The sequence below is a fragment of the Entamoeba histolytica genome, genomic scaffold, assembly GCF_000208925.1.
Source record: "Entamoeba histolytica HM-1:IMSS scf_1104750516811 genomic scaffold, whole genome shotgun sequence".
NCBI classification, from domain to species: Eukaryota; Evosea; order Mastigamoebida; family Endamoebidae; genus Entamoeba; species Entamoeba histolytica.
The window spans coordinates 1-27,397 of NW_001914889.1; the positions used below are offsets into that span (position 1 = coordinate 1).

Sequence of the window (27,397 nt, forward strand, 5' to 3'; positions counted from 1 at the left end):
TATTTCATTTATGTATTATCAAAATATATGTTTTATTGATTTTATGTTGAATAAAATATTGAATAAATCAATATTTTCATTCTTAATTATTCATTCTTTATTCTGAAATGTTGTGTATATTTATTATATTAAATGAATATGATGAATGAATATCAATATTATTGTTTATTTTATTTTAAAAAATAATAAATGAATATGAAATAATAAATGAAATAAAATAATGAAGACAATGAAATGATAATGAAATAAAATAATCTAATATTGAACAAATCAAATAAAGAATATATTGAATATATCATTATTGTTACTTTATTATTTGTTATTTCAATTATTAAATATTAATAAATTATTATTCATGAATATTTAATTGATATTTTACAATTTCATTTTCATTTTATTTAATAAATGAAATATAAATAATAAATGAATAATAATTTAATATATGAAATAATAAAAAGAAAGATAAATAATAAAGAAATATGATGTATTTAATATATAATATAATTTATTATCAAATATAATAATATCAAATGATGAATTATTTTTATTTCAAAATATTTTGCATCATTAAATTTTGCGTTTTTTATTGTGCTATTTTATTTGTTGCAATGAAATTCACATCTTTTATTTTTTTCTTTCTTTTCTTCTTTTATATTCTCTTTTTCTTTCTTTTTATATTCTCTCCTTTCTACTTTTATTCTTTCTTCTTATTCTACTTCTTACTTTCTTTTTATTCTTTTATTCTTTTATTTTTTCATTGTCTATTTCAAGAATTGAAAGTATAAAATATTAATCTTCATTTTATGAAATGAATAATAATTTCAATATGACTAAATAACAATTCATTAAATAAAGTTAATATGTATTTCTTTTGTTATTCTAAATATTTAATCAAAATCATTGTATTTCATCAATTTCAATGTACTTTATAATCATCAATTAATTTAATAAGATAATCTAAATCATTATGAATGAGATTATGTATATTCTATTATTCCTTCTATATTTAATTGATACAACATATAAATTAATAATTAGATAAATAAAGTAGTATTAAATTCATAAAATCATTTCAAGAAATTAATAAATGAGATATTATCTTGATAATCATCTTCTTTATGTTATTTAGATGTTTCTTTTCAATATTTCATCATTTTATATTTCCATCTTCTTTCAATTCTTTGTGTTGTATTTATAATAGTTTATTTTCTCATTTGTTTTTGTTATGATGTGATATATCATAAATCATATTATGTAATATTCTCTTTAATTTCATGTATTGTTTATTATTTATCAAATCTCTTAATCTAAATATTTTGATTGAAATACTCTTTCTATACCTCTTTCAATTTCTTTCATAATTATTTCTATTAATTATGTTAATATTTGAAGTTATACAACTAATATGATGATAATAAACATTTAAAATATTGATTAATATTTTATTTTTATTCATTATATTAATTATTTAATATACTTTCTTCATATTATAAAGTAATTAATGAATTGTACATCATGTTCATTCATTTCTTCTTCTTTGAATATTTTCATTCAATTTTCTTATTCTCTTTCTTCTTTCGTATTCTTGTTTATTCCAGATAGTAACTCTTTTAATTCATTCCTTTCATTTATTGTTTTATTATTTCTTCCTCATTTATTCTATTTATTTCTCTTTTAATTTCATTCATTATTTTAAATGTCTTCTTTAATACCTCTCTATAATCTGTAATTTCACTTACTTTAATTCAAATTCTTGTATTAATCTTTCTATTCTTCTTTTACTTGATATGTTATTTTTCTATCAAATAAATTCAAAACAAAACATTAATAGAGTGTTAGAATTTCTTCATCTCTGTCTCATAACTGTTTTATTGATTGTCTAGTTCAAATGTTGTGATATTCTTATGTTGAATTTCATCTCTTCATTAGAATGTTTCTCTTTCTTTTTGGAAAATCATCTTCACATACTGATATTTCGTCAGCTACTACAACATTGATGGAGATATTATTCACAAAGTGTATTTCTAATGAGTGTGTTGAGAATTATCTCATCTTTCTTCTTTTCTTTCTGTGTAATTTTATTTTCTAATTTAGATAATTTATCTTTCAGGAATAATAATTGATGTGATAAATTGTTTATTTCAGACATTTTCCTTTCAGATGAAGCATGAAATTAAAAAGAAAAAAAAAAGAAATACAAAGAAATGAATTAATAAGAGGTGAAAGGAGAAGAACGATTGTCACAAGTAAGTCCATGATGATTTTGCTGAAGAAGACTTTGAAAATGACGAATATAAAGAAGAGCATTTTTCATGTCGAAATTAACCTTTCTTAAAACAGATAAAGCATTATCATGAGAAAGTCTTCCACGAGATGCTGTATTAATTAAAGCTGAAAGACAATTTTTAGTAATATTAACACCGATTTGTTGGACAGCATTATTAAAAAGATGAATATGATCATTACAAATCTTATTATTAATAAGAAGAAGAGTTCTAGTGAAATTAATAGGTTGATTATTAAAATGAAGAATACCAAAAACAGATATTTCTTTAATTTGACCAATTTCAATAATATCAAAAGCAATTTCCATCATATTATATTCAATATTATTAAGAAGAATAATTTTAGAATAATAATTATTATAATTTAACATTTTTCCAATAAGTTCATTGATTTCTTTTTCTTTTCTATGATTTCTATTTATATTATGAATAAATTGATTAATAATTGGACAATTTGGTGATAAACTAATACTAATAAAATGAATTGGATTATAATATGAATTAACATTAATTTTATTTCTTTCTTTATCAAAAAATTCTCTTAATATTTCTTTAATATTTTTAAATGTTGAATATTGTGAAAAATATCCCATTGTTATTTCTTTTTCTATGTAATTCTTTTGAACTCCAAATTGAATTTGATTCTCTATTTTATTCCCATTAATTATTGTTATATTTGGTATCATTTTTTGTATTTCTTCTTCAATATTTCTTCCTTTAATTGGATTATTTCTTAAATCAATTTCTTCTATTCTTATATTAATTTCTTCTATTCTTTCTATTTCATTATTTGATATATCTATCCCTTTAACTATTGGATATATTTTATTAATATTATTAATTACTTGTATACTTTTTATTCTATTCCCTGAAAGACATATATATTTAATCATTGAATTCTTATCACTAATACTTTTCATTATCCTTTTGATAAATACTTCATCTACTTCTCTTTTACTTCCTATTTCCCCTATTTTCTCTTTGAGTCTCGACATGTCTATTATTCCTTTCCTTCCATCATACCATTTCTCTAAAATTTCTTTCCCTATCTCTTCTATCCTTTTTTCTTTGTTTTCTATTACTTCAACTCTCACCTCCATATCTTTATATCGGATTATTCTTTTCTTTCCTTCTTTATTCATTTCTTTCTTTTCTACTTGACATATATAATTCATCCCTATCTCTTTAATCTTTCCAATTCTTATATTCATCTCTCTCTTTAAAAATTCTTTAACTTGTTGTCTTGTCCCATTAAAATTATATACTCCTATCTTCATTCCTTTCTTTTGTTTTTTTAGTTATTCTCTTCTTTCTTTTTCCTCTCCCTTCTACCTTTTTCTTTTCTCAAAATCTGAAAAACAAGTTTTATATTCTATTAAAAGGAATTTGTAACTGAAACAAATTTCAATTAATAAAATCATTAACAATGTCTATGAAATGAGTAAATGAAATATTCCCTAGTTCCAGCGTTTTAATACAAATATACTCACTTAGTTGAGTTAGTTTTTTTGATTCCTTAAATCTAAGATAATTTGGATCTAAATCACCAACTCTACACCTATCAAGAGCATCTGAGTCTTTGAGTATCGAAACTACAATATAGTCATCTTCATTTGGTTTACTTTCTCCTGTACAATGTTTAATAACAGCATTCTTGATATAGTTTTGTTCTGTTTCTGAAATAGAATAGTTTACGATATGATTTTTTAACAAATTAAATTTTGTTTTTGCAGCTAATGAACCATGTTCAGTACAAATTCCATCTCTTTTTCTTGCCATATCATGAATAAGAGAACCACATGAAGCCAATAAACCAAATCTTCTGTTTTTTGTGTAATAGCCAATAATTAAAGAAAATAATACAACTCTATATGTATGAATTAATCCATGAATACTATTTGGGTGATCAAAGTATGTATCTGAAATATCAAAATCAGATAATATTATTCCCATACTTTTTACAATAGATTTGATTGATTCTTTATGCCATTTAAATGGTTTATGAAGTAATTGAACAGAACTAATTGTCAAGTTTTGTAGTTGAGAAAATAACAAGTCTTTATTTGTTTTAATAAAATGAAGTATTTCACATAAATAGAAACTTTTATAAACACAGCAAGAATTATAAATTTTTACATCACATCCTTCAGTTTCTATAAAATGATTTTTTACACTAATTTCAATCCATTGAATTAAACCTTGAGGAATAACTATTTTATCTATTTGAAGTGTTTGACAAATGTAATTAATAATAAATTGTCTGTATTGAATTGCATTATCTAAATTATTACAAATCACTTGATTTTGGATACAACAAAGACTAGTTATATTATTTTCTTTTTCTAAATCCTTTTCAAGAATAAATGAATTTAAACATGGAATTATGAATTGGTCATATTGCTTATATCCAAAGTCATGAAGGTAAATTGGGTCTAAATGAAATAATTTTCTTTTTACAGCAAGACATTCTTTGTCAAGTAACGTTATAAGAAGTTCATAGACTTCATTAGAGGTATTAAGAGAAATAATTCTTCTATCAATAAGTAAAAATTTATTAGTTAGAGTAATAACCATTTTACCTTATTGAGGATTATTATTTTTAAGTTCTTTAAGTACTATGACAATTTTGAATCGTCCTTAACTTGTTAGATGCAAAAACTAAAATTACAAAAGATAAACAAAATCATATCTAATCTAAATAAGATTTTTCTTCTTCAAGTTGTTTTGGAGTAAGTTTTTGAAGGAAATATCCAATGACAATCATAATATCTGTTACTATACAGAAAGATATATCAAAACATACTTTTGGTGTAAAAATTCTAAAGATTTCTAAATGTCCAGATACAAAGTAAGTAAAGAACATTATAGGAACTAATTGGTATATAAACATAGTTGTGAGACATAAAGAACTTTGAATATACAAAGACATCCCAGTAGGATGAGACTTTAAAATTATTAACAAACCAAAAATAATACTGATACTTGGGAAGAAGAATGTATTCAAAATAACCAAAAATCCATTTCCAAAGAATGAATAGAATGGTATTCCAATAAATCCAGCATTAAACTGAATATCACTAAATTGGAATGCATGTCCACTTAAGAAGAAGAAATGAATTCCAAAGAAGAAAAATACAAGAAGTACTCCTAATTTGAATGAATATTTCTTGAAATACCATATTAAAAATATAAAAAATATAATAGTTATTAACATGTTTAATGGTAATATTACGCTTAGAACAGGTATTAGTGAATATAAACAATCAATATCTTTTTTTCGTATAAGAACTACCATTTTTATTAAGCTTAAAAGATAGATCGAATCAGGAATTAAAACAGTCAATAAAGGAATAGATGAATTTTCTATTAAATGATATATGCATGATAATAACATTGCAAGAGATAATAAAATGTCGTGTTTGTAGAAATAAAACATCAATATAAGTGAAAAAATACAAATATATCCAACAAATTGACATACGAGATAATTCCAGTTGGACAATAAATAACAAAAAACTAATTCTGTAATTGGAAATTGTTTTGTTTCTAACCAATTAAAATATGTCAATACGATAAAAGAACATATACCAACATAAAATGATGTGTATTTTTCTTCTTTAATAAAAGAGTCAGTGCATTGTCCAAACCCATAAATAAGAGTAACAACAGCAACTATTAACAAATCAAAAGGAATGTTTGTTGTTAGTGTTTTTAAAGTAAATGGAACTTTAAGAAATGACATAAAACATCCAATAATATAACAAACTTCTGAACAAATTATCATTCCCATAAGCAAACATTCATAAAAACTAAAATTGGAAGTTGTGACTAGTACTAATCCTAAGAAGATTCCAATAAACAATCCAAATATTAATGACTTATATGGAACAATTGAATCTTTTGGAAGCAATAATGTAAGCAATGACACAAACAATGACAAAACAGTAATGATAATACCAGCTAACATATAATTGAATTTGAATGTTGATTTATGTTCTACATATTGTTTATGTATTTCATGACTTATTCGTTCATGTTCATTCATTAATTCTAATAACTTTTCTTGGTTTTCAAACCATTGAATTTCTTCTTTTTGAACTTTTTGAATTTCTTCTTCTATTTCACTTATCCATGTTTCTCGTATTATTCCTTCTTTTTCTTTTAAATATCGTATTATTTGATTCGTTGTGATGTTTAATGCATTCACATATCTTTGAATATCTTCAAGTTTCTCTTCTCTTCCTAATATAATATCTCGAATCGGTGTTCCAATGTTACTGTATGGTATAGGAATACCCATTCCAATTGCTATCGTTGGTACAATATCAATTTGTGTTATCTTCTCTACTTCTTTTCTTCCTCCTTTTCGACTTTTCCTATTATCATAAACAAACATCCCTGCATCTAATTCTTGTAGTGTTGATCCTCCATGGTTCCCTTCTTCTAGTAATCCATGATCACCAAATACTAATGCTAATGTATCTTCAGGTAATGAATATAATGATCGATTAAGAATATTATTAATTTCAATTAATTTTTTCTTCATTGATGGATGGTTAGCAACATAGCAATGACCCACTTGATCAATTCCAAGAAAATGAGATATCATTACATCATAATCACTTTCATTTTGATGACGTTGTAATGCTTTATCACATATATTATCAACACTATCTATATCTGAGATATTATGAGCTGTATCATTTGAAACGTCATTAAATTGAGTAGGATATAAATCAATCCATAATGAATCTCCTTCAAAAACTGTTCTTAGTCCATTCTCTTTAAATTGGTGTATTAATGAATCTTCAACAATAGCAGGGTTATTTAGAGTATTTGATATTTCAATAGGTACAGGAACACCTCCTGTTGTCATTGCTTTAACACGTTGAATAGTAAGTGTTGGTGGGTCAGGAATGAAATGATATTTTGAAGAACGAGAAGGATATTGATTTTCTAAAGAATTAAAAACACCCATATTATTATGGTAGAATCTAAAGTTATTAGGGTCAGTGATATTCTCAAACAAAGGAGGATAGTCAGTAGAAAAAGCAAAATCAAATCTAAGAGCATCAACAAGATACAAAGCTGTTTTCTTAAATAAAGGAGTTGTCCAACATAATTCAGGAGGATGAGACTGTGCATAAAGTGTATTTGTCATTAAGGGATCATTACATTGACTTTTCTTTTGTGATTGAATCGATGTGATTAAAAACCCAGTTCCATAAAGATAAATTCCAACTAAATGACATAAGAGTATAAAGAAAAAGAGCCAAAAGAAAGAACTGATTAGGGATGTCATACTTATTTTATTCTTATTAAAGTTCGTTCAAACCAACATTCGATGATATAAAAAGAAAAGTGATTATGTGGTTGCCACGTGATAAAAAAGAAATGAGAAAAATAAATTTTTTTTGGAAATTCATCGAAAAAAACTTTTGATGATCAAGACTAAAAATAGAGAATAAAAGAAAAAAAATGGCAGCAAAATGGCTCTTTTGAATAGTGCTGAATGACTAAACAAACTAAAATTAATAGAAACAAACTAAAATTATGGATGAGAAAAGCAAATTTCAAAAAGTAAAAAATAGTGGGTTCTATTTATATTAACTTTTCAATTTTTTTAATTTAGTTCAAAAAAATCAGATCATTAATTTCAATGACTGAGGTTGTTCGACCATTTGCTCTTCCTTGTATTACTTTTAAAAAGTTTGTTTATTTTGAATCAAATTTAACAAAACGATTAAGACTTAATGTTTTAGTTTTTGTCCATCACTTCATTTCAAAAGAACTGTGAGAAGAGAAAATGTACCGCATTGTGATGAAAATCCGATTCTTGCTGATAAGTCATTTGTAAATTCACATTTAAAAGATTGTGAGATGTCTAAATTAAATCAAAGACGCATGAAAATTGAAAGTGATAATGAAAAGATTAAAGAACCTCCTGTTGAATGTGAAATTCATTTTTAATAAAAAGAGAATATATCTATGTGAAAATGGATAGTGGTGTCGTATATGTTTAATTAAATAATTAAGAAGAAATATGTTTTTGATTTATCTGAATATGGTAAAAACAAAAAAAAAACAAAAAGTAAAATAGTAAGCAGAAAGGAATTTAGTAAAAAGGGAAATAACTATGATACTTTTAGATTCAAAAATAATAATAATATAATTAATATTTTATAAAATAATTTCTTTCTTTTTATTTAAGAAAAATAAATACATTTCTTAATTTTTTTTTTGTTTTTTTTTTTTTTAAAAACAAATGTAAATAAGATTCTATTTATTATCATTAAAAATCAAGTTGTTATAGAATTGAAAGAATAATATAAATACAATCTTGAGTTTACCTATAACTTATCAATTAATTAAAATAAATTTAATCTTGTTTAGACTCATCTCTCAAGACGATTCAACTAACAAATTCTGAATAGAATTCTATAAGTAATACCAGTTCAAATAATCTATCTAATAAAATTAAAATTCATATTAAGATAAGGAATAAAAAGCAAGACATGAATAATTAATGTAAGAGTAATTGAAAGTATTTTATTTTAAGAGAAACCAAAGTGATAAAAAAAAAGAAGGTTATTGTTATTAATTTGAACAAAAGATAAGACCGATTTAAAATATGAAATTAGATAAATAAGGATGAAAACACTCCATATGATCGAGGCTTAGGTATTGCTGGTGGAAGGAAGTATTCAATAAAAGAAAATATACTACAAAAATCCATTATTTTTGGTAAGAAAGAGACAAATGCTCGAGTAATAGGTGGTTTAAATGTCCAATTTAAAAGAACACATATTGTTAATAAAGTAGTCATAGAACTATTCAATCTTCCAAAGTAAGTTGGAGTAATTGTGAATGAAGTATATTGAGATGTATCAAAGAATTTATCCCATTCAATCTTTATAATTAATTGTTATCAGAAAATAATGAAATTAAACAAACTGGATGAGGAAATGCTAAATATCGATGAAGTAATGAACCAACAGATAACAACACATCTCTTGCAAATACATTTGATGCGACTTGTGGTGGTACTCTATTTACACATGACAATGACACAACTGTTGTTCCTAATAATAATTTATCAAGAAGACTTGAAAGTAGTGGTGCCATTGATGGTTCATTATACAAAGTATTCATTGAATGATCAATAAAAGCAGAAAGAGCTAATGAACAAGTTGCAATACCAGAATTACCAATTATAATATTATAAGAGGTAGTTGGAATAAGAAGGGATTTTAAAAGAACAACGAGATTTCCTTTATTAGCTCTTAAAGCAAAGTTCAATAAATTGACTCTTTTAGGAATCAATGAACTATTCATTATTCTATGAACTTTTTAGTTTTAATTTTTTTAATAAAAAAAAAAGTATGAAATTATAAAAGGAAAAGTGAAGATCAAATTAATTTATTCAACCCAATAATCAAAATCTTGTAACGCAATAATAATATCTTCAGATTTCTTTTTAAGATCTTTTGAAAATATTAATTCTTTAACTTCACAAATACTATCATTTTCAATAGACAATACTCTAACAATTTTCTTTGCAGTTTGAAAATCATATTTCAGTCTCATAATTTTTTCAATTAAATCAGTATATATTTGATTATCAGATTCTTTTGAGTGACGTTCATCATTAGGGTTATTATAGAAACAAACATCAGTTCCATAAGTATGTTCCATTATTTTTGAATCATACCATTCTTGATAATTATTTTCTTTTTGGATATTCCAACACATATCATTTACAAATGAATGTAATTTTTTAATTGTAGAATCATTTTTACAAATAATATAAATCGTTGTTATTCTATGAATATTATCTTCATTTTCTTTTATATTCATATCAAATGAATAAATATTTTCTGAACCAAGTTTCTCATTAAATACTTCTTTAGTTACTAATTCATCTTCAATTATAATTGAATAAAAATATGGATAATAACAATATCGTTGTGCTAAAATTTTATTTTCTCCTATTATTTTTTCTATTAATTCATAACAGTTATCAATCTTTTCTTGAACTATTTCCATCTTCTCTTTAGCTTCTTTAACATTTTCTTCTTCTACACTTGAATTTGCTTTTGACTCTATTACTTTCAATACAAATTTTAAATTATAAATATGTTCTAAAACAGTATTAATTTTCTCTTCACATGCTTTGTATTCAGTATCCTTTTCAATAAAATTTGGAATATACTTCATTTATTTAATTATTTGTTAGTTATTTTTTAGTTGTAATTAATTAGTTCTTTTCATTAACATTTTTTGTTCAAATTTATAAATTTTTTCTCTTTATGTTTTTTGATTTTGTATTTGATATATCCGAATTTAGAAATTCAATAATTTAATTGAGTATCTATTGAATAAAAGACTTTTAAATCATACAACTAAATTATGAATAAATCAATTGGATTATAGCCAATTCTTTGGTTTATTTTTTATTGTTACTCTCACCATTTTTAGTTATTATTGTTCTTATTTGTTTATAGAAATGTAACATAATCTTTTTCATTGTAAAGAAATAAAAATATTCTAATTAATGTTATTTACTTCACTATTCAAATTTTCATTGTTTTGAAAAACTGTTTCATTATTATTATTTTTAGCTTCACTATCACTCTATGTGACGCTAAAGTCGTTTGTTGAGGTGCTTAGTTGTGGGTTTGTATCAGCAAAGTTATTATAAGTAATACATATCATCTCTCATTTGCTTTGTTCTTATTATTGTTATTATGTTTATTTTCATTTAGACTTGAAGATAACTCGTCACAACACCACATAAACATTAAAAAGACACAAACAATAACTAATAAACAAATAATAACTGATTATGGTATTTTAATTTGATAATAATATGAATAATACATGATTTTAAGAAAGAAAAATGAAATAATAAGAAATGAATAAGAAAAATAAATGATGATGTTAATAATAAATGAAAAATAGATGATACTTTAATGATAATGAAATAAACAAATAAAAATAAAGAAGATAAACAATAAAAGAAATAAATAAAATGAATCATGAAAAGAATAATACATAATACACAATGAATGAGAAATTAATCAACACATAATTAATTATTTTTTATGATTATTTCATTTCTTCTTTTCAATATGTTATTAATCATTTATTTACTTTTCAATACAACATTTCATTTATTATTCTATTTCATTGTTATATCTTTTATAATTTTTGAAGTACTTGTTATTGAATGTATAATATTTCATGTTTTTATAATCAATATTTCATATATCATTTCTACTTCAATCTTTTTCAAAGATCTAGTTTCGTTCATTTTCATCATCCATGATAGTGGTGAAAATAAAAATGATAAAAAAAAAGATAAATAAGAGAACAAAATCTATAAGTAATCTTGTTTCACATTATTGGGAGATTGGGCAAGTGACTGAATGATTAGTGGGTGTTTCTTCTTTAACTGTTCTAATATTGCTCTAACTTCACCTCTCATACTATCTTTTTCATATTTACAACGTATTAAACGTGGTAATTCAATATATTTTGTCCATTCTTGAATTAAAACAACTGGAACTTCAATCAATGGTCGAATAAATTTTATTCCATATTTTTCTGTTGTGAATTGAGCAGGAATAGTAGCAACACAACCACAAAACAATTGGTTCATTAATAACGTTTCAGCAACATCATCCATATGATGTCCCAATGCAATAGAAGTAAATCCATGTTCTTTTGCAAATTTTAATAAAGCCCTTCTTCTATTCTTTCCACAATTTAAACAAAAAGTAGTATTTTTATCTGCGTCTTCAATATCTGACTCGGACATTTTTTCTGATTGGAGTGAAATAAAAGGAACCCCAAATGACTCACAGATTGTTTTAGATTGTTCAAGATCTAATTGATAACCAACTTGTGGATTTGTAACATGGACAGCAACTATATCAATTGGGAAATTAACATTTTTTGAGAGAGTAGAAAGGACATGAACTAACAAGAATGAGTCTTTTCCACCAGAAAATCCAATGATAATTCGATCATGAGGTGATATAATTTTTTCTCTTCCGTTCATTTTCCAGAATTTTGAATAGATTTTATTAAACAATCTCTTCTCTTCTTTCTTTGGTGTTTGTTTAGTTTTATCCATTAAAACTTCTGGAAATACTTTTTAAATTTTAATGATAAAAAAAAAGATAAAACCTAAAACATTCTGTTGAAAAACGAAATAAATCTTTATCTCAAGAGTTTTTCACATTGAGCAAGTACTTTTTGTGCATTTGGGTCATTTGAACTAGCAAGCATGTCTCTTAAAGCACGGACATTGGTTGGAGAATTCTTTTTAGCAACTTTCAAAGCGTCTTGATATTTTTCTAATTCTACATTAACTTGAATTTGTTTTAAATCAGATGGAATTGCAGCAATGAGTTTTTCTGGTTTACCTTTGAATTTAGTTCTAACAGCTTTAAAGATTAAGTCTGCTTTTTGTTCATCAGTAAGAGATGTATTTTGTTTTAAGAAATCAAGTAATTCAGGTTCTTTAGCAACTTCTATTAATTCTAAATAATATTCAAACGCAGTTTTAGGCGCTGTTTCATCATCATTTGGTGATGATAAAACAGCATTAATAATTTCATGTAATAATTGGAATCTTCTTTTCTCAAAGAAATATTCTGCAATTGTTGCAACATCAGTTGTAGATTTTAAATCAAAAACATTAACACGAGCAAGACCTTCATCAACCTTTTTCATTGAACTTAATAATTCCATTACACGTTCTTGTGCACCATATTTTTTAACCATCATTGTATGTTTAGCACGATCAATAACATTTCCACATCTTTCAATGATTTTATCAATTAATCCTAATACCTCTTTTCTTTTACCAATATCAGTGAAAGGAATAGTATTGAAATATTTAGATGATCCCATGTATGCCTTTTCATATAATTCAATCTGAAGAGTAATGTCAAGATAAATATCCCATAATTCATTCTTTTCTAAGAAATCAAGTAAATGAGTAATATCTTCTTGATGTGTATCTTTTAATTTCTTTAATGTTTCTTTCATAATTTGATATTGTTTATTATCTAATAATGCTGGTAAATAAACAGTTTGGAAGAATGCATTTTCTGATAATTTAACTGGTTCTTCAAGTGCATAAACAAATGCTTTTTCAAATTCACCTTCAACAATATATTTATTAACAATCCATTGTTTATGTTTTTCACATGGACAAAATTGGAAATAATACTTTGCTTCTGAATCCCAAGTAAAATGTTGTCCTCTTGTTTTTGAACGATTTTTATTATCAATAATTTGTTGTTTGATTTGAAGCCATTGTTCATCTGGTTGTTTAATATTTTCAGGTGCAGCTAATCCTTGTGATTTGCCATTTAATTTATTTGGAACTGATTTAGGATTACTAATAAAATTAACTAACATTTGACAAGATGCATTATCTCCAAACTTAGTATTTTTACCAATTTCCATATAAATATTTTCTACAATTTCCATTAATAATGGTTTATCTACTTTTTCTTTTAACTGATCAAATACATCTCTTGCTTGTTGGTATTGTTTTTGTTGTAAGGTTTCATAAAATGATGTCATTAATACAGGAACATTATCTAATCCAAGACATTCTCCAATTGCTAATGCATCATTCTTTCTAAAAACACTTTTATCATGTAATTCTGAATGTAAAGATTTTGCAATTTCAGTATTAGTGAATAATGTATGGAATGGAATTCCTGAAGTAAAATGTGTTGTAGTCATTAAAGTGAAATAAACTCTTACCAATTGTTTTAAATGATCCATTTTTGTTTTCATATTTTTTAATGTTTCATTTTTACATTCTTCTTCAGTTAAAAGTTCTTCAAAATATTGTAATAATTGATAAACAAGACATACCATATTTCTACTTTTTTCTCTTGATAAAACTTCACTTTGTAATTGATTAGCAACATTAAGACAATTTTCATAACAAATTCTTGACCCCATTTCAAGTGTAGGTGCTTGTGAATAAATTTCTTTTAAATTATTAAATAATTGACTATATCCTCCTACAAGATTATTTTCAAAATTATCGTAATATTGTTGTGTAGTTTCTTTGGCAAATGCTAATAAAAATTCTTCATCCCTTAATCCAGAGAATTTGCTTAATATATCATTTATTGACAATTTACTTTGACCTCTATTCTTTTGAACACATTCTTCTATAATCTTTAAAATATCTGTTCTTTTAGATGACATATATGATACAAATTCACTTGCTTCTTCTTGTGAATCTCCATCTAAAATTACATAAATTGCTGTAACTATAATTTGTTTTTCTTTATCTTTTGGAGCTGGTTGAATAAAACTAAGACAATCATAGGCTAATCGATATTTTTTCTTTTGTAAAAGTAAATCAACTGTATTAACATTAATATCAATTTCTTTTACTTCTAAAACCATTTCTATTTGATGTATTAAATTAGTTTTGTCATACATTTGTTTTAAATTAGCAGGGAAATTATCTAATGAAATTTCACTAACACATTCATTAAATAATTTCCAACATTGATTTTGTGAATATACACCTTGTTCTAATACTTTAACTGTTTGAATTAATCTTTTTTGTGGATTAGAAATTCTTATTAATACTGCAAATATTTCATCAAATAAATTATTTGTTGCTGTTCTTTTATTTAATAATTCTGTTAATTGTAATGTAACTATTTTTTCTACTAAATCTTTGGATTTGGTTTGAACTGCATGAGAATAAGCATTAGTATAATCTGCTTTACTAAGATAATAATTTGCCATGGTATCATGGAATTTTTCATTTCCTCCTACACTTGGATCTAATAATACTTTAAATGCTTCCATTGAATATAAATTAAAACTAACATTAAATTCTCCATTTCCTGGATTGAATGCACTTTCAAGTTCTCTATATTGAGTTAATTTCATTTCAACAAATTGTCTTAATGTCTCTGGTAATGAATTAATAATTTCAATGTCAAAAACTGGTATTTTAAAATTAGTTGGATCAACAGAGAATAGTGCAAATACAATAGCAAGATCATCTCTTCCCATATCATGTAATAATGTTTGTGTAAATGAATCTAATTTTCTTGTTTTTTCAATAAGAATTGAATAAACAATTGATCCAAATAAATCAATTCTAAATAATTCACACATTTCTTTTGCTGCACCTATTTCATGTTTTTCAAAGAACAAATAATCAACAATTTGTTGTGGTGAAATTGTTTGGATTAATTGAATGGCACATGTTGATTTACAATTCCATAATTCCCAATATTCTTGCATGTGATGATTTAGTTTTAATAAATATTCTACAAATTTTATAGTTTTATCATAAACAGGTGCTTGGAATAATAATGTTTGAATCTCTTTTAATTCTTTTTCTTCAGCTTTAATTTCTACATTACCAGAATTATCAAATAATTGTTTTAATCTATTTGATGCTTCTTTTAATATATTAATATTTTCAAATGTATAATGTGGATCTTCACTAAGTAGTAATCTAGTATATGAAGTAAGTGTATATCCTGATGTATAAATCTTTTTAAATAATTGATGAACATCAGTTAATTCTTTAGGTGTATTTTCATCAATAAACTTTTCACATTCAGCAAAAAATTCTATTGAATTTTCTTGTGGATAAGTATGAATCGCTTCTAATAACATTGCTAATTGATCTACTTTTGTAGCATTTGGAACTGCAAGAAGTGCTTCAATAAATTCTTTTGCTGGAAGCCCTTTTTGAAGAAGTGTATTCATTTGTGAATAAGTAATTAACGATTGACTTGCTGGTGGATCAAGAATATCCAATGGAATTGGGATATGACGAGATAATGAAAGACTAAGAAGAGTGTCTGAGTCACTAAGAAATAGTGTTAATGGATCTTCAACAAATGGAAGAGATGATAAAGTATTTAATCTATGAAGTAAAAATTTCATTTGTTTAGAAAATTCTTGACTTATAACACTAGAATTATAAGATAAAACTGTTCTTACACTTTCTACATTTGGCTGACTTTGGAAAATTTCATATAATACAAGTTGAACAAAACTTATTTGTTGTTTTTCATTTAATGAATGTAATACCTCTCCAAAAGTAGAACGTAATAACGTTGAAGTTTCTCCTAATGAATTTGAAAAAGAATTATGAAGGTCATTAACATATTTAATACATTTTAACATAGCATAATCATTACTAAATATTGATTTATAAGCATCATTTTCTTCAATTAATTGTAATAATTCATCTAAATGTTCTAACACTCCAGTATGATGTAACATAATATATGGTAATGAATATTTACCAACTAATAATAACATTGGATGTATTGTTTGAACATTCATTTCAGTTAATTTATTACAAAGAATTAAATGAAACTTTAAGACTTTAATTTTTTCAGATGATAATGTATTCCATCCATTTAATTTGTCATTACTTGTATTTTCTTTAGACAATGAAATTAATAACTCAATAATCTTTAAATTTCTTGGATATTTCTCAGCAATTTCAAGAATTAAAACTGGGACTAGTCTATTAAAATAATGTCCAAGAATATTCATATGTCTTTGAATTATTTCTGAATCACTTTCTGCTAATGTATGTTTTCTTGCAACTTCATCAATAGCATCAAGAGCTGTTTTATATGGAGTTAATAACACATGCTCATTATTATAAACAGTACTTTTATAATATAATTTCCAAAATATAGATTGGTCATTATATAAATTTGAAGTAGAATCAGTTAAAACAGGATTAGTAAATAATGTTTTAGAAAAACTAGAACATTGAGTTCTATATAATTCTAAGAAATGATAAAAGAAATGACTTCCAGATAAGAATAGTGATTGAAGAATACTTGTGAAATTTAGTTTAGGTGTTTGGTTAAAACAAAATTCTGAGTTATTTAAGAATAATGTAAATAATGAGTCAAATGTTTTATCATAACGTTCATTAACATTAATTAAAACTCTTAAAACTTGATATAATGTATTATAATCTTCCTGAGAAAGTAAACTATTAAATGTATCTAAATATGCTATCAACACATTTGCTGTTACTAAATCATTTTCATTTACTAATTTTACTAATTCTTGACATAATAATCCAAAGTGAACAGGATTCTTTTGAAGTCCTTCACAAAGGAATTGAACTTCTTCTTGTCCTAAATGAGCAACTGAAGGGTCATTAACAATTGCATAAAATGAAGTAAAATATCGTTTTCTATCTTCAGGAATATCTGTAATAGGGAAAATTGCATCCACAAGAAGAATACCAAAATGTATTTTTTTTTCAACTCCAACAAGGTCTAAAGTAAAAAGTGATTCATCAGATTTCTCTGAACTATCTTTAAATGATTTATACAATAAAAATGAAAGCCATGCTAAATGAAATACAGATGGAATATCTTCTGTTGCATTCCATGTTGATGGAACAGCACCATTACAAAGATTAATTAATAATGAAATAACCCAACTTTTATCATTCTTTTTATATAACTCTTTCATAACAGCAGAAGCTGCATGGAATTTTCCATGTTTTAAAAGTTCATGAACAAGTGAATGCGATTTATTAAAATCATCAGCAGTAAGGAATGGGAAAAATGATGACATTAATTAGATTTTTAAGATTCTGGTTCTTTTTTTTGTGAATTGTGAAATTCGTTTTTTCTCAAAAAAAAAATAAAATAAAAAAAAATAAAAAAGAATATCAAAAAACAAAATTAAAAAGATGGTATTAAAATTATAATAAAAATATTAAACATATTATTATATGAAGAATTAACCCTATTAATTTTCATTGAAAAATTTTATATTCAATCCAACAAAGGATGAGTTCAAGACCATTTGTCACCATTTATGATGGAATTACAGGAGAAGCTGAAAAAACACAAGTTAGACTTCCAGCTGTTTTTCTTGCACCAATTAGAGGAGATGTAGTTCATTTCGTTTATAGAAATCAAAGTAAAAATACTAGACAACCAGAAGGAGTATCAACTGAAGCTGGTAAACAACATTCAGCTATTTCATGGGGAACTGGAAGAGCTGTAGCTAGAATTCCAAGAATTAGTGGATCAGGATCAGGAAGAAATGGACAAGGAGCTTTTGGTAATATGACTAGAAAGGGTCATATGTTCTCTCCACTTAAGAATTTCAGAAAATGGCAAAGAAAAACACCAAAACAAATGAGAAGATTTGCTGTTGCTTCATGTATTGCTGCTTCAGCTGTTCCAGCTCTTGTTTCAGCACGTGGACATCATATTGCAGGAGTACCACAAATTCCATTAGTTGTTAATTCAAAATCAATTTCAGTTATTAAGAAGACCAAACAAGCTGTTTATCTCTTAAAGAAAATTAATGCTTATTCAGATGTTCTTAAAGTTATTGCTTCAAAGACTATTCGTGCTGGTCAAGGAAAAATGAGAGGAAGAAAGATTAAGGAAAGAAAAGGACCATTAGTTGTTTATGGTAATGATGATCTTCAAGCTGTTAAAGCCTTCAGAAATATTCCAGGTGTAGATACATGCCGTGTTGAAAATCTTTCAGTTCTTAATCTTGCACCAGGATGCCATATGGGTAGATTCATTATTTGGACTGAATCAGCATTCAAGAAACTTAACACCATCTTTGGAACTCAAAAGAAGATGGCACAAGGTAAATCAGGATTCAGAATTGCTCATGCTCAAATGGTTGTTCCAGATATGAAAAGAGTTGTTGTTGCTGCTGAAAAAGCTAAACTTCTTAGAGCTAAAATTGTCTTACCAAAAGTACCAAAGAGAGCTAATCCACTTAAGAATTGGGCTGCTATGGTTAAATTAAATCCATATGCTAAGATTGCATCACATAAACTTGCTCAAGTTGCTAAAGCACAAGCAGTACATAAAGCACAATATGCAGCTAAAATGGAAAAGATTCTTGCAGCAAAGAAAGAAGCATTAAATCAATCAGTTGCTAAGAGATTTGGTAAAACTCAAAAAGTTGATGGAAAGGTTGTTAAAGTTAAAGTTGAAAATAATCTTCTTAAAGCCACAGTTAAGAGAACTGCTAAACAAGATGCTTATATGAAGAAGTATGATGGAATCGTTAAGGCAAATGCCAAGAAATATGCTGAAAAAATTGGATTCTAAATTTAATTTAAAACAAATGGTGATGATAAGAAATTTTATTAGGTTTAACTTTTTTTAAGAAAAAGATTTTATTTCAATTCATTTTTAAAAGTGAAAAGAATGGATGTATTAACATATAATAATAGAAAAACTTCTTGGTATTTCTTATTATTTCATTATTTTCCACTCTATAAAACAGTTCAACCATTATATAAAATTGTATTTCAATTTATTCCTTTTAAATTGAATGTATTACAAACAATAAAATCAAGTCCTATAATGATCAAATTTATTATATTTAAAAATTACCCAAAGTTATTTAATTTATTCAATTGTAATTGGAGAGAAAGAATATTATTTAAAATAGCTAATAGTACAGTAAATATTCAAATTCCATTGTTCATACAAATTTCAATTTAAAGAAGTTTTTGATTGTTTTTTTTTTAATGAACTAAAAAGGAAAAGAAAAACAATTTATTTTAGTTCATGTCAGAAGAAATAAAAGACATTAAAGAAAATAAAGAAATGAAAGAATTAAAAGAAGTAATTCGTAGACAACATGAAGTTCTTTTAAAATTAAAGAAAGAAAGAGAAATAATGGAAAATGAAATTAAAACATTAAAAGAAGAAAAAAAAGAATGGTTAATTGAAAAAGAAGAACTTAAAGGAGATATTCAATGGAGAGAAGAAGCAATAACAATAAGAAAAGAATTATCGTTAGTTGCAGAAGAATTAGAAAATTGTCAAAAACAAAATTTAAATTTAAGAAGAGAAAATGATAGTCTTAAAAGTGCAGGAGAAGAAGCGTTTCAAATTAAAAAAGAAAAAGAAGAATTAAAAAAGAAAGTAAATGATTATGAAACTAAAATATTAACATTAGTTAAAGTAGTTGAACAATGTAAAAATAAAGTTAATAATCAAACAGAACAAATGATGAAATTACATGTTCAACTTGATGAAGAAAAATTAAAAAATGAAAATTGGAATAAAAGATGTTGTGATATTTGTAAAAAAGTACAAATAGAAATAACTCCAGAAGCTATTATTGATAAATTAGAAGAAACAATGAATAAAATTAAACAAATGAAAATACAAGTTGAAGACTATAAATTTAGATATAATAGAGCAATTGAAAGAATGTCTGATTTGGAAAAAAATGATAATTCATTAATAAAAGATATTGTTTCAGAACAAATAAATGAAAATAATTTTATTGAATAAATTCTTCATTTACTGTTTTTAATTTATTTTAATTTGTTTTTAAAATTAAAAAAACTAAAAATTAATAAAATAAATTATATTTAAAATGGATGATGAATATACTGAACAAATAGCAAAAAAAACTAATGAACTAAAGCGTAGAAGTGTTCAAATTTCTCAACATATTAATACAGAAGATAAAGAAGTTTTAGATAAATTTCAAGAAGAAATGGAACGAAATATTGATAAAGTAAGTAATAGTAAAACTTCAATAAATTCAGTTGCTAAAAAACAAAGTTCAATTGGATGGTTTGATTTAATTTATATTGTAATGATATTATTGTTAATAAACTATTTAATGGGAATTTTTATGAATATCTTTCATAAATAAATTAATAATTGAACTTATCTCTATTTACTTTCTATTGCAACTTTATTTTAAATTGAAATAATCTTTTTATAATTTCTTAATAGATCTTTTTTTTCTTTGATAAAAGAAATTAATTGTTTTTCAATTAGTATTATTATGAATAATAAAAAAGAATAATAAAAAAAGAAAACCCTTGAAAAAAAGAAAAAAGAGGGTAATAAGATCAAGAGAAACTGCATATTTCCAAAGCCAAGTCACAGCCATGGGAAGGTTTGTAGTTTTAATAATTAATAATAAAAAATGATAAAAGAAAAATAAAGAAAACTAAAAGAATAGAATGTACAATCCAGGTAGAGGTATTAGCAGAAGATGCATTCCATACAGAAGAAGTGCACCATCATGGTTAAAAACAAGTACACTTGAAGTAATTGATGAAATGTGCAAACTTGCTAAAAAAGGAATTGCCCCATCACAAATTGGAGCAATTATGAGAGATACTCATGGAGTTGGATTAGTTAAGAGTGTAACAGGATCAAAAGTACTTAGAATTCTTAAACTTGCAGGACTTGCACCAAAAATTCCAGAAGATCTTTATTTCTTAATGAAGAGAGCTGTTTCAGTTAGAAAACATCTTGAAAAGAATAAGAAAGATAAAGATGCTAAGTATCATTTGATTCTTATTGAATCTAAGATTCACCGATTAACAAGATACTATAAATCAGCTAAAGTACTTGAAGCATCATTCAAATATGATGCTAATACAGCTTCTGCTATCGTTTCTTAATTTCGTTAAAGTGAAGATTTTGGTAATGTGTTATTATTACTTAGTTTTTTTATCTTTTAAAGAAAAATATTTACTTGTAAAATAAATAATTACTTATTTTGTAAAAAAATTAAAAATATTAAAAAGTTATATTTATTTTAATATCTGTTGTAATTCATTTTCTTATATTCTTGAGTTATAGTAAAATTGTCTGGCTTATTAACGAATTGAACTAAGAGAGTGTTGATAAAGAATTTCTCTTACAAAAAAAAACTATTTTCTTATGTTATGTCTTTGATAATATAAACAAAACAACTAATGTCAAAGTACTGTTAAATAACTTTATACCTAAAATTCAAATGAAAATATTTGGAGTAATGCTACGTTTTACGTAACAATACCACTTATTATTTTTTAATAAAAAGAAATAGGTTTATGTTTAAAACTGTAAAACATAGAAAAAAAAAAGAATTAACATATAACTAATAGAGTAAAACAGTAATGCTATTTTTTTATTTTGAATATTTTATTATTACTTCTATTGAGAAAAAACTGTAATTGCATAAGATTTGTAAGTTTGTGTATTGAAATAATAATTGTGTTAAATTGATATATTAGTTTTGTACTAAATTTAGTATTAAGGGTATAAACATTAATTAGAGAAGTTGTAGTTTATCACACGCTTATTGGTTTTTTTTGTTTTATTAATAACAGCACTGTTATACGAATAATAATTTGTTAATGAAAATTCTTTTTGTGAATTATTGGGTTTATTTAAAATAGTAATTATTTTGCTTACTGCTAAGACATTTATTTATTATTGTATTTAATTTATAAAATAATGTATTTTTTATAATGTAGTTTATAATTATACTTCCTACATTCTCATATATACTTATTATATGTATTATGTGTATATCACTGATATGTGATTTTTTGTTCATAACACCACTTGTATTGCTTGGTTAATAATATCTGTATTATTGTTTTTGAATTGTACTATAATTTGTTAGTGTATTTGTTTTTTTTTCTATCGTTATAAAGTAGTTTTATTTAATACCTATTAAAAAAGAGTAAAAACTTAGTCAAATTATAATTATTATACTAAAACAATTAGACTATAGAATTTAAATAATCATTAAACTGTATTTTACATTAGTGATTTTTTATATTACAATTTGTTTTTCAAGTAATTAGTTATTTTTAATGCTTTGAATAAACAAAAAAATTGAAATTAGTACATCATTATGCATTATAAATAAATTTTAATTTTCAAATATATAAAAATTTCACAATATTTACTTATTATATTATGCCAAACTATTTAGTTGAGTAAATTTTTTTTATTCCTTTTTGACAGAATTTTATATTCTTTATTAACACTATTATTCTCTAAATGTACTTCCTCCATAAATTTAATTATTGAGAATATTACTATTTAATTTATCTTCATTTAATACTTAATACAAAAGAGAGTAGGTTTATTTTTCAAATATTTTCTTAGTTATGAATCTATTAATTATTATCATTGTTAGTTTAAATTTATGTTTTGTTGAATTAATCATTTCAAATTACAACAAAAGAATAACAAAAAATTAATTTGACTTTATAATTCTTAAATAGAATAAAGTATTAGAAGTTTTAGTTTTGAGCTACAAGCTGATCATCAATCTCGTCTTGTTCTTGATTAATATTTTCATTGTTTTCATTTTCAGGTATAAAAGTATTATTCATGTCATTAATTTCATTTTCATTATTATCATTTATAATATGAACATTAGGATCAATTTCTTGGTGGTTTTGTTGTTCTGTTTTATTAGTTTCTGTTTCATCAATAATAGTATTGTGTTGAGGGTCATAAGGGTTCCAATAAGGATATAATGATAAAAAGAAAGTAAGTAAAGGTTTCATTCTAGAGCTGTGTTGACGGTCAAAAGTGAAATGAATTGTAATAATTTTTTTTAAGCATCTAATATATGAAATGAATACTGAAAGAGTAATAATATAAAATAAATAAAAACAAACAAATAATGTAATAAAAATAATATTCCAAACAAAACCTTTCTAAAATTACTAGTTGCAACTATAAACCAAAGAAGTGTTAATCCAAATACAGTATAATTGATGAAGTATTTATTAATAAATTTCAACTTATCTTTTAAATAGTTATTATAATAATTATTCAACTTTTCATTAATGCTTAAAGGAGTTGTAAATGTAGCATAAAGATATTCAAAATCTCCAAGAGTATATAAATAAGTATTGTCATTAATAGGAATTTGATTTGGGTCATCATCTTTTCTAATTTCAATGTAAGAAACTTTTGGATGAAGAGAATGGACTCTTTGAATTGCTTTTTTTACATCACTAATTCGTGATTGAGACATATCAACATTATTAAACTCAAGGTCTTTTGTTGGTTTTCCTGTTATTGAATTTGCTTTAATAATAAAAGAATGTTTTGTTGGTTTTTCATTTTCAAGTCCATCATTTGCTTCATCGTTAATATTATTATTTAAAGTGTCAATTTCCCTATGTTCTATACTCATTTTGGTGATGCTTAAATATATTATTTTTAGTTTTTCTTTTTTTAAATTTAAAAAAAAACTTTAAAAGAAAATCATGTCAAAAAGAATATCAAAACCACATCGAGTCTCAAAAAAAGGTACTAAAAAAACAACTTATCCACGTAATGAAAATAAAACATTCATTGAAGATAGTGTTATTGGAGTAAGTGGATTTGGATTTGAATTTGATGTAATTCTTTCACTAACTTTATTAAGAAATGTTAGTCAATTTAAACGGTCTTCAATTAAACTATTACATTCAAAAGAGGAAATGAAAGAATGTGATATTGTTCTTGGATATGGTGGACAATATGATCCATCATTAAATTTATTTGACTATCATCAAAAGGGATTTAATCAAAAATATCCTGGTTCAACATATCCAATGACATGTTCATCAATGGTATTCCTTAAATTTGGAAAAGAGATTGTACGTTCTTGTTGTTTGAAATATGTTGATTCTAAAGGTAACTTAATAAAAGTGACAGATGAAATCATTCGGTTAGCTTGTAAATTTTATTATCTTAGTCGTTTAGAATCTATAGATGCTATTCTGAATGGAGTTTTATGTTATAATAGTCCAACAAAATATGAACCATTAACAGATGGGATTTATATTACATCTGATTATTGTAATTCGATTGATGATATTAAATTAATGGTGATAAATGAATATAAAATTTTTAATTCAACAATGAATTTAGCAATAGAAACAGCAGTTTTATATCATCCAGTAATGCGAAACGCTAAAAGTTCATTAGAAAAGAAAGGTCTTGATAAAAGAATTTTGTGTTTCGATAAACCAGTAAAAAGTAATTTAATAGTTCAAGTAGAGAAAGAGCTAAAATGTGAAGGAAACTTTTTGTTCTTTATTAGACACTCTCCAAAAGGATATTTTATTTTTTCGATTAATGAAACTCAATTTGTTAATCGTAAAAGTTTACCTAAATCATGGAGAGGTAAAGAAAATGAAGAATTAGAAGAAGCTTGTGGAGAAAAAGGTGCATTGTTTTGTCATCATAGTGGCTTTATGTTATCATGCTCAAGTTTTAGTGTTGCAACTAAACTTGCTATTAAGGCAATGGCAGAAGAAGAAAATTAAATGAAATAAACTAAGAAAAAATCAATTTAAATTTGTTGTAATTTGTTAAATAATTCTGAGCCATATTGACTTATACCTTGACCAATATATTGTTCATTCCATTGTAATTTTTCACAAATAAAACCTGCTTGTTCTTTAGTGAAATTAGAACCCATGACTTTTAAAACGAGTGTCATTCTTACTACAGCCATCTTTGAATCATAATTTGTAGATTTAAGGAATGGTAACACCTCAGCTACTGATAATTTAGTAAGATTACTAACATTATTAATTGCATCAATAGCATCTTTTGTTTGTTGAACAACAACAAATGGAATATCTCCTTTAAAGAGATGAAGGTGTTCATTAATAATGATGTTATCTGGAGTAAGAATGAACGTTCTATAAAAATTCATTTCTCTTGAGTTCAATTCACATTTTCCAAAAGCAGTAATATTTAATACAGTTGGGAAGAGTGGTGGAATTTGTATTTGGCAAACATCAAAAGCAATATTATTCATTTTATGTGTACAGTGTTCAAATTTATTAACAAATAATGGAGCAATTTTAGGACCTATATATAGTCTTGATACATATTCATTTTGAGCAAATTGATTTGCATGATTTCTATTTGAAGTAGAAAGGAATGTAGCTACACCATCAGATAATGTCAATGAAAATATTGAAGAAGGACTATAAAAACGAATAAGATCACCAGGATTCTTATCGAGCAATTCAAAGTATTGAGTTAAAAATCCATTTGCATAAGAATAAATATCAAATGAAGCAAAATATCCAATTTCAATACTTGGGAGATTATTACTAATACTAATAGGGAACTGGAATGCAGTTCCTAATGGTTTTTGATCTAAGAGACGTATTTTTTTAAAATATGTTCTAATTTGGCTAAAGAGGTGGGAAATATATTCTTTAAGTACAGCAGAACTAGTTGAATAGAAAAGAGAGAAGTAGAATACTATCTGTATCCTAAAATAAAATGAAATATTATACTCCTCAAAAAGATAGATTTAATAAAAATAAATAAAAAAACTAACAAACAAAAGATAATTCGGATCTTGAGTAATTGGATTGTTTAATAATGTTAAAACTTCAAGTGGTAAATCTTTGATATGGTCTAATTGATCTATTTGTCTAATGGAATTATTTGTTAAATCGAGACCCATTAATGAAGGAAATAATCTACCTAAATTTTTAAATGAAACTAATGAAGTTAAATTGTTATTACAATAATGAACTGCTTTTAATGCTGGTTTTGAAAGAGCAATTAATTCAAAAATTTTATTTAAAGCAACATTATCAAAATTACGTTGATATCCAAGTGCTTGTAATTTTTGTTGAAGATTATCTAAATTAATTGAGAAATCTCCTGCAGTGTAACATCTTGAAATAAGTTCTTTAACTACAGATTGAAGTGATGTTGCTTGTGGTTGTTGTTGCATTTCACAAATAGAGACAATTGAATTATCATAATTATCACCATTTAATCTTAAAATTTGTTCAACAAGATTTGGAAGTGAAACTGAAACAGTAAATGTTCCATTATTTCCATTTACAAATATATTCTTTTTGATATTTTGCCCTGCTCTACTTAACCAATTTACAAGTTGTTGAGATGTACCAGTAAATCCAGTAACACTTAATTTTGTTGTATTTTTCTTTTGGAAAGTACGTTTATTATTTCCTTTTGATTTGTGGGAGTTCTTTGCCATTGAATATGTTATTTTCAGTTCTTTCATCACTAATTTTTAGGGTTTCTTAACTTCATTCTTTTTCTTTTGACTTTTGATTTTTTCATAATTTAATTAAAAATTTTGTTTTTTTTTCTTTGCTTTTTTTAACAAAAACTCAATTTCCAAACTTTTTCTTAGTTGTGTATTTTATTATTGGATGAGTATCAGAAACATTACTTAATATTCTAAAATAAATTAAATCATTGTACCATCATTTATTATTTAATTATGTTTTTTTTTCTTTGATAAGAAAATAC

The 27,397-nt window shown here is 24.5% G+C and overlaps 13 protein-coding genes across 13 annotated transcripts, besides 3 other annotated features; 4 read left to right on the forward strand and 9 right to left on the reverse strand.

The window, feature by feature from the left end:
- Positions 1-785: 785 nt before the first annotated feature.
- Positions 786-1,182: a repeat region.
- Positions 1,134-2,175: a repeat region.
- Positions 2,176-2,209: 34 nt separating this feature from the next.
- On the reverse strand, positions 2,210-3,562 carry EHI_035370 (uncharacterized protein; the record flags this gene model as incomplete). The annotated part of the gene is made up of 1 exon (XM_651017.2): positions 2,210-3,562. One exon carries the CDS (start codon positions 3,560-3,562, stop codon positions 2,210-2,212), a length of 1,353 nt encoding a protein of 450 aa, XP_656109.2.
- A 127-nt stretch (positions 3,563-3,689) lies between these two features.
- Positions 3,690-4,859, reverse strand: EHI_035380 (uncharacterized protein; the record flags this gene model as incomplete). Its single annotated transcript, XM_001913519.1, has 1 exon — positions 3,690-4,859. The coding sequence occupies one exon, from the start codon at positions 4,857-4,859 to the stop codon at positions 3,690-3,692; it is 1,170 nt and encodes a 389-aa protein (XP_001913554.1).
- Positions 4,860-4,974: 115 nt separating this feature from the next.
- EHI_035390 (phosphatidylinositol-glycan biosynthesis class O protein, putative) lies at positions 4,975-7,587 on the reverse strand (the record flags this gene model as incomplete). Its single annotated transcript, XM_651018.1, has 1 exon — positions 4,975-7,587. One exon carries the CDS (start codon positions 7,585-7,587, stop codon positions 4,975-4,977), a length of 2,613 nt encoding a protein of 870 aa, XP_656110.1.
- A 1,335-nt stretch (positions 7,588-8,922) lies between these two features.
- On the reverse strand, positions 8,923-9,620 carry EHI_035400 (uncharacterized protein; the record flags this gene model as incomplete). The annotated part of the gene is made up of 2 exons (XM_651020.1): positions 8,923-9,195; positions 9,240-9,620. 2 exons carry the CDS (start codon positions 9,618-9,620, stop codon positions 8,923-8,925), a joined length of 654 nt encoding a protein of 217 aa, XP_656112.1.
- An 84-nt stretch (positions 9,621-9,704) lies between these two features.
- On the reverse strand, positions 9,705-10,502 carry EHI_035410 (uncharacterized protein; the record flags this gene model as incomplete). Its single annotated transcript, XM_651021.1, has 1 exon — positions 9,705-10,502. The coding sequence occupies one exon, from the start codon at positions 10,500-10,502 to the stop codon at positions 9,705-9,707; it is 798 nt and encodes a 265-aa protein (XP_656113.1).
- A 940-nt stretch (positions 10,503-11,442) lies between these two features.
- Positions 11,443-11,618: a repeat region.
- A 46-nt stretch (positions 11,619-11,664) lies between these two features.
- Positions 11,665-12,423, reverse strand: EHI_035420 (uncharacterized protein; the record flags this gene model as incomplete). Its single annotated transcript, XM_651022.1, has 1 exon — positions 11,665-12,423. One exon carries the CDS (start codon positions 12,421-12,423, stop codon positions 11,665-11,667), a length of 759 nt encoding a protein of 252 aa, XP_656114.1.
- Positions 12,424-12,509: 86 nt separating this feature from the next.
- Positions 12,510-17,915, reverse strand: EHI_035430 (uncharacterized protein; the record flags this gene model as incomplete). The annotated part of the gene is made up of 1 exon (XM_651023.1): positions 12,510-17,915. One exon carries the CDS (start codon positions 17,913-17,915, stop codon positions 12,510-12,512), a length of 5,406 nt encoding a protein of 1,801 aa, XP_656115.1.
- A 216-nt stretch (positions 17,916-18,131) lies between these two features.
- EHI_035440 (60S ribosomal protein L4, putative) lies at positions 18,132-19,458 on the forward strand. The gene has a single exon (XM_651024.2). It carries the CDS (start codon positions 18,134-18,136, stop codon positions 19,427-19,429), a length of 1,296 nt encoding a protein of 431 aa, XP_656116.1. The 5' UTR covers positions 18,132-18,133; the 3' UTR covers positions 19,430-19,458.
- A 436-nt stretch (positions 19,459-19,894) lies between these two features.
- EHI_035450 (uncharacterized protein) lies at positions 19,895-20,629 on the forward strand (the record flags this gene model as incomplete). The annotated part of the gene is made up of 1 exon (XM_651026.2): positions 19,895-20,629. The coding sequence occupies one exon, from the start codon at positions 19,895-19,897 to the stop codon at positions 20,627-20,629; it is 735 nt and encodes a 244-aa protein (XP_656118.2).
- Positions 20,630-21,237: 608 nt separating this feature from the next.
- Positions 21,238-21,777, forward strand: EHI_035460 (40S ribosomal protein S13, putative). Its single transcript, XM_651007.2, has 2 exons — positions 21,238-21,248; positions 21,315-21,777. Exons 1-2 carry the CDS (start codon positions 21,241-21,243, stop codon positions 21,760-21,762), a joined length of 456 nt encoding a protein of 151 aa, XP_656099.2. The 5' UTR covers positions 21,238-21,240; the 3' UTR covers positions 21,763-21,777.
- A 1,605-nt stretch (positions 21,778-23,382) lies between these two features.
- EHI_035470 (uncharacterized protein) lies at positions 23,383-24,290 on the reverse strand (the record flags this gene model as incomplete). The annotated part of the gene is made up of 2 exons (XM_651030.1): positions 23,383-23,710; positions 23,767-24,290. The coding sequence occupies 2 exons, from the start codon at positions 24,288-24,290 to the stop codon at positions 23,383-23,385; spliced, it is 852 nt and encodes a 283-aa protein (XP_656122.1).
- Positions 24,291-24,363: 73 nt separating this feature from the next.
- EHI_035480 (uncharacterized protein) lies at positions 24,364-25,410 on the forward strand (the record flags this gene model as incomplete). The annotated part of the gene is made up of 1 exon (XM_651031.1): positions 24,364-25,410. The coding sequence occupies one exon, from the start codon at positions 24,364-24,366 to the stop codon at positions 25,408-25,410; it is 1,047 nt and encodes a 348-aa protein (XP_656123.1).
- Positions 25,411-25,436: 26 nt separating this feature from the next.
- Positions 25,437-27,119, reverse strand: EHI_035490 (uncharacterized protein; the record flags this gene model as incomplete). The annotated part of the gene is made up of 2 exons (XM_651032.2): positions 25,437-26,376; positions 26,449-27,119. 2 exons carry the CDS (start codon positions 27,117-27,119, stop codon positions 25,437-25,439), a joined length of 1,611 nt encoding a protein of 536 aa, XP_656124.2.
- Positions 27,120-27,397: the final 278 nt, after the last annotated feature.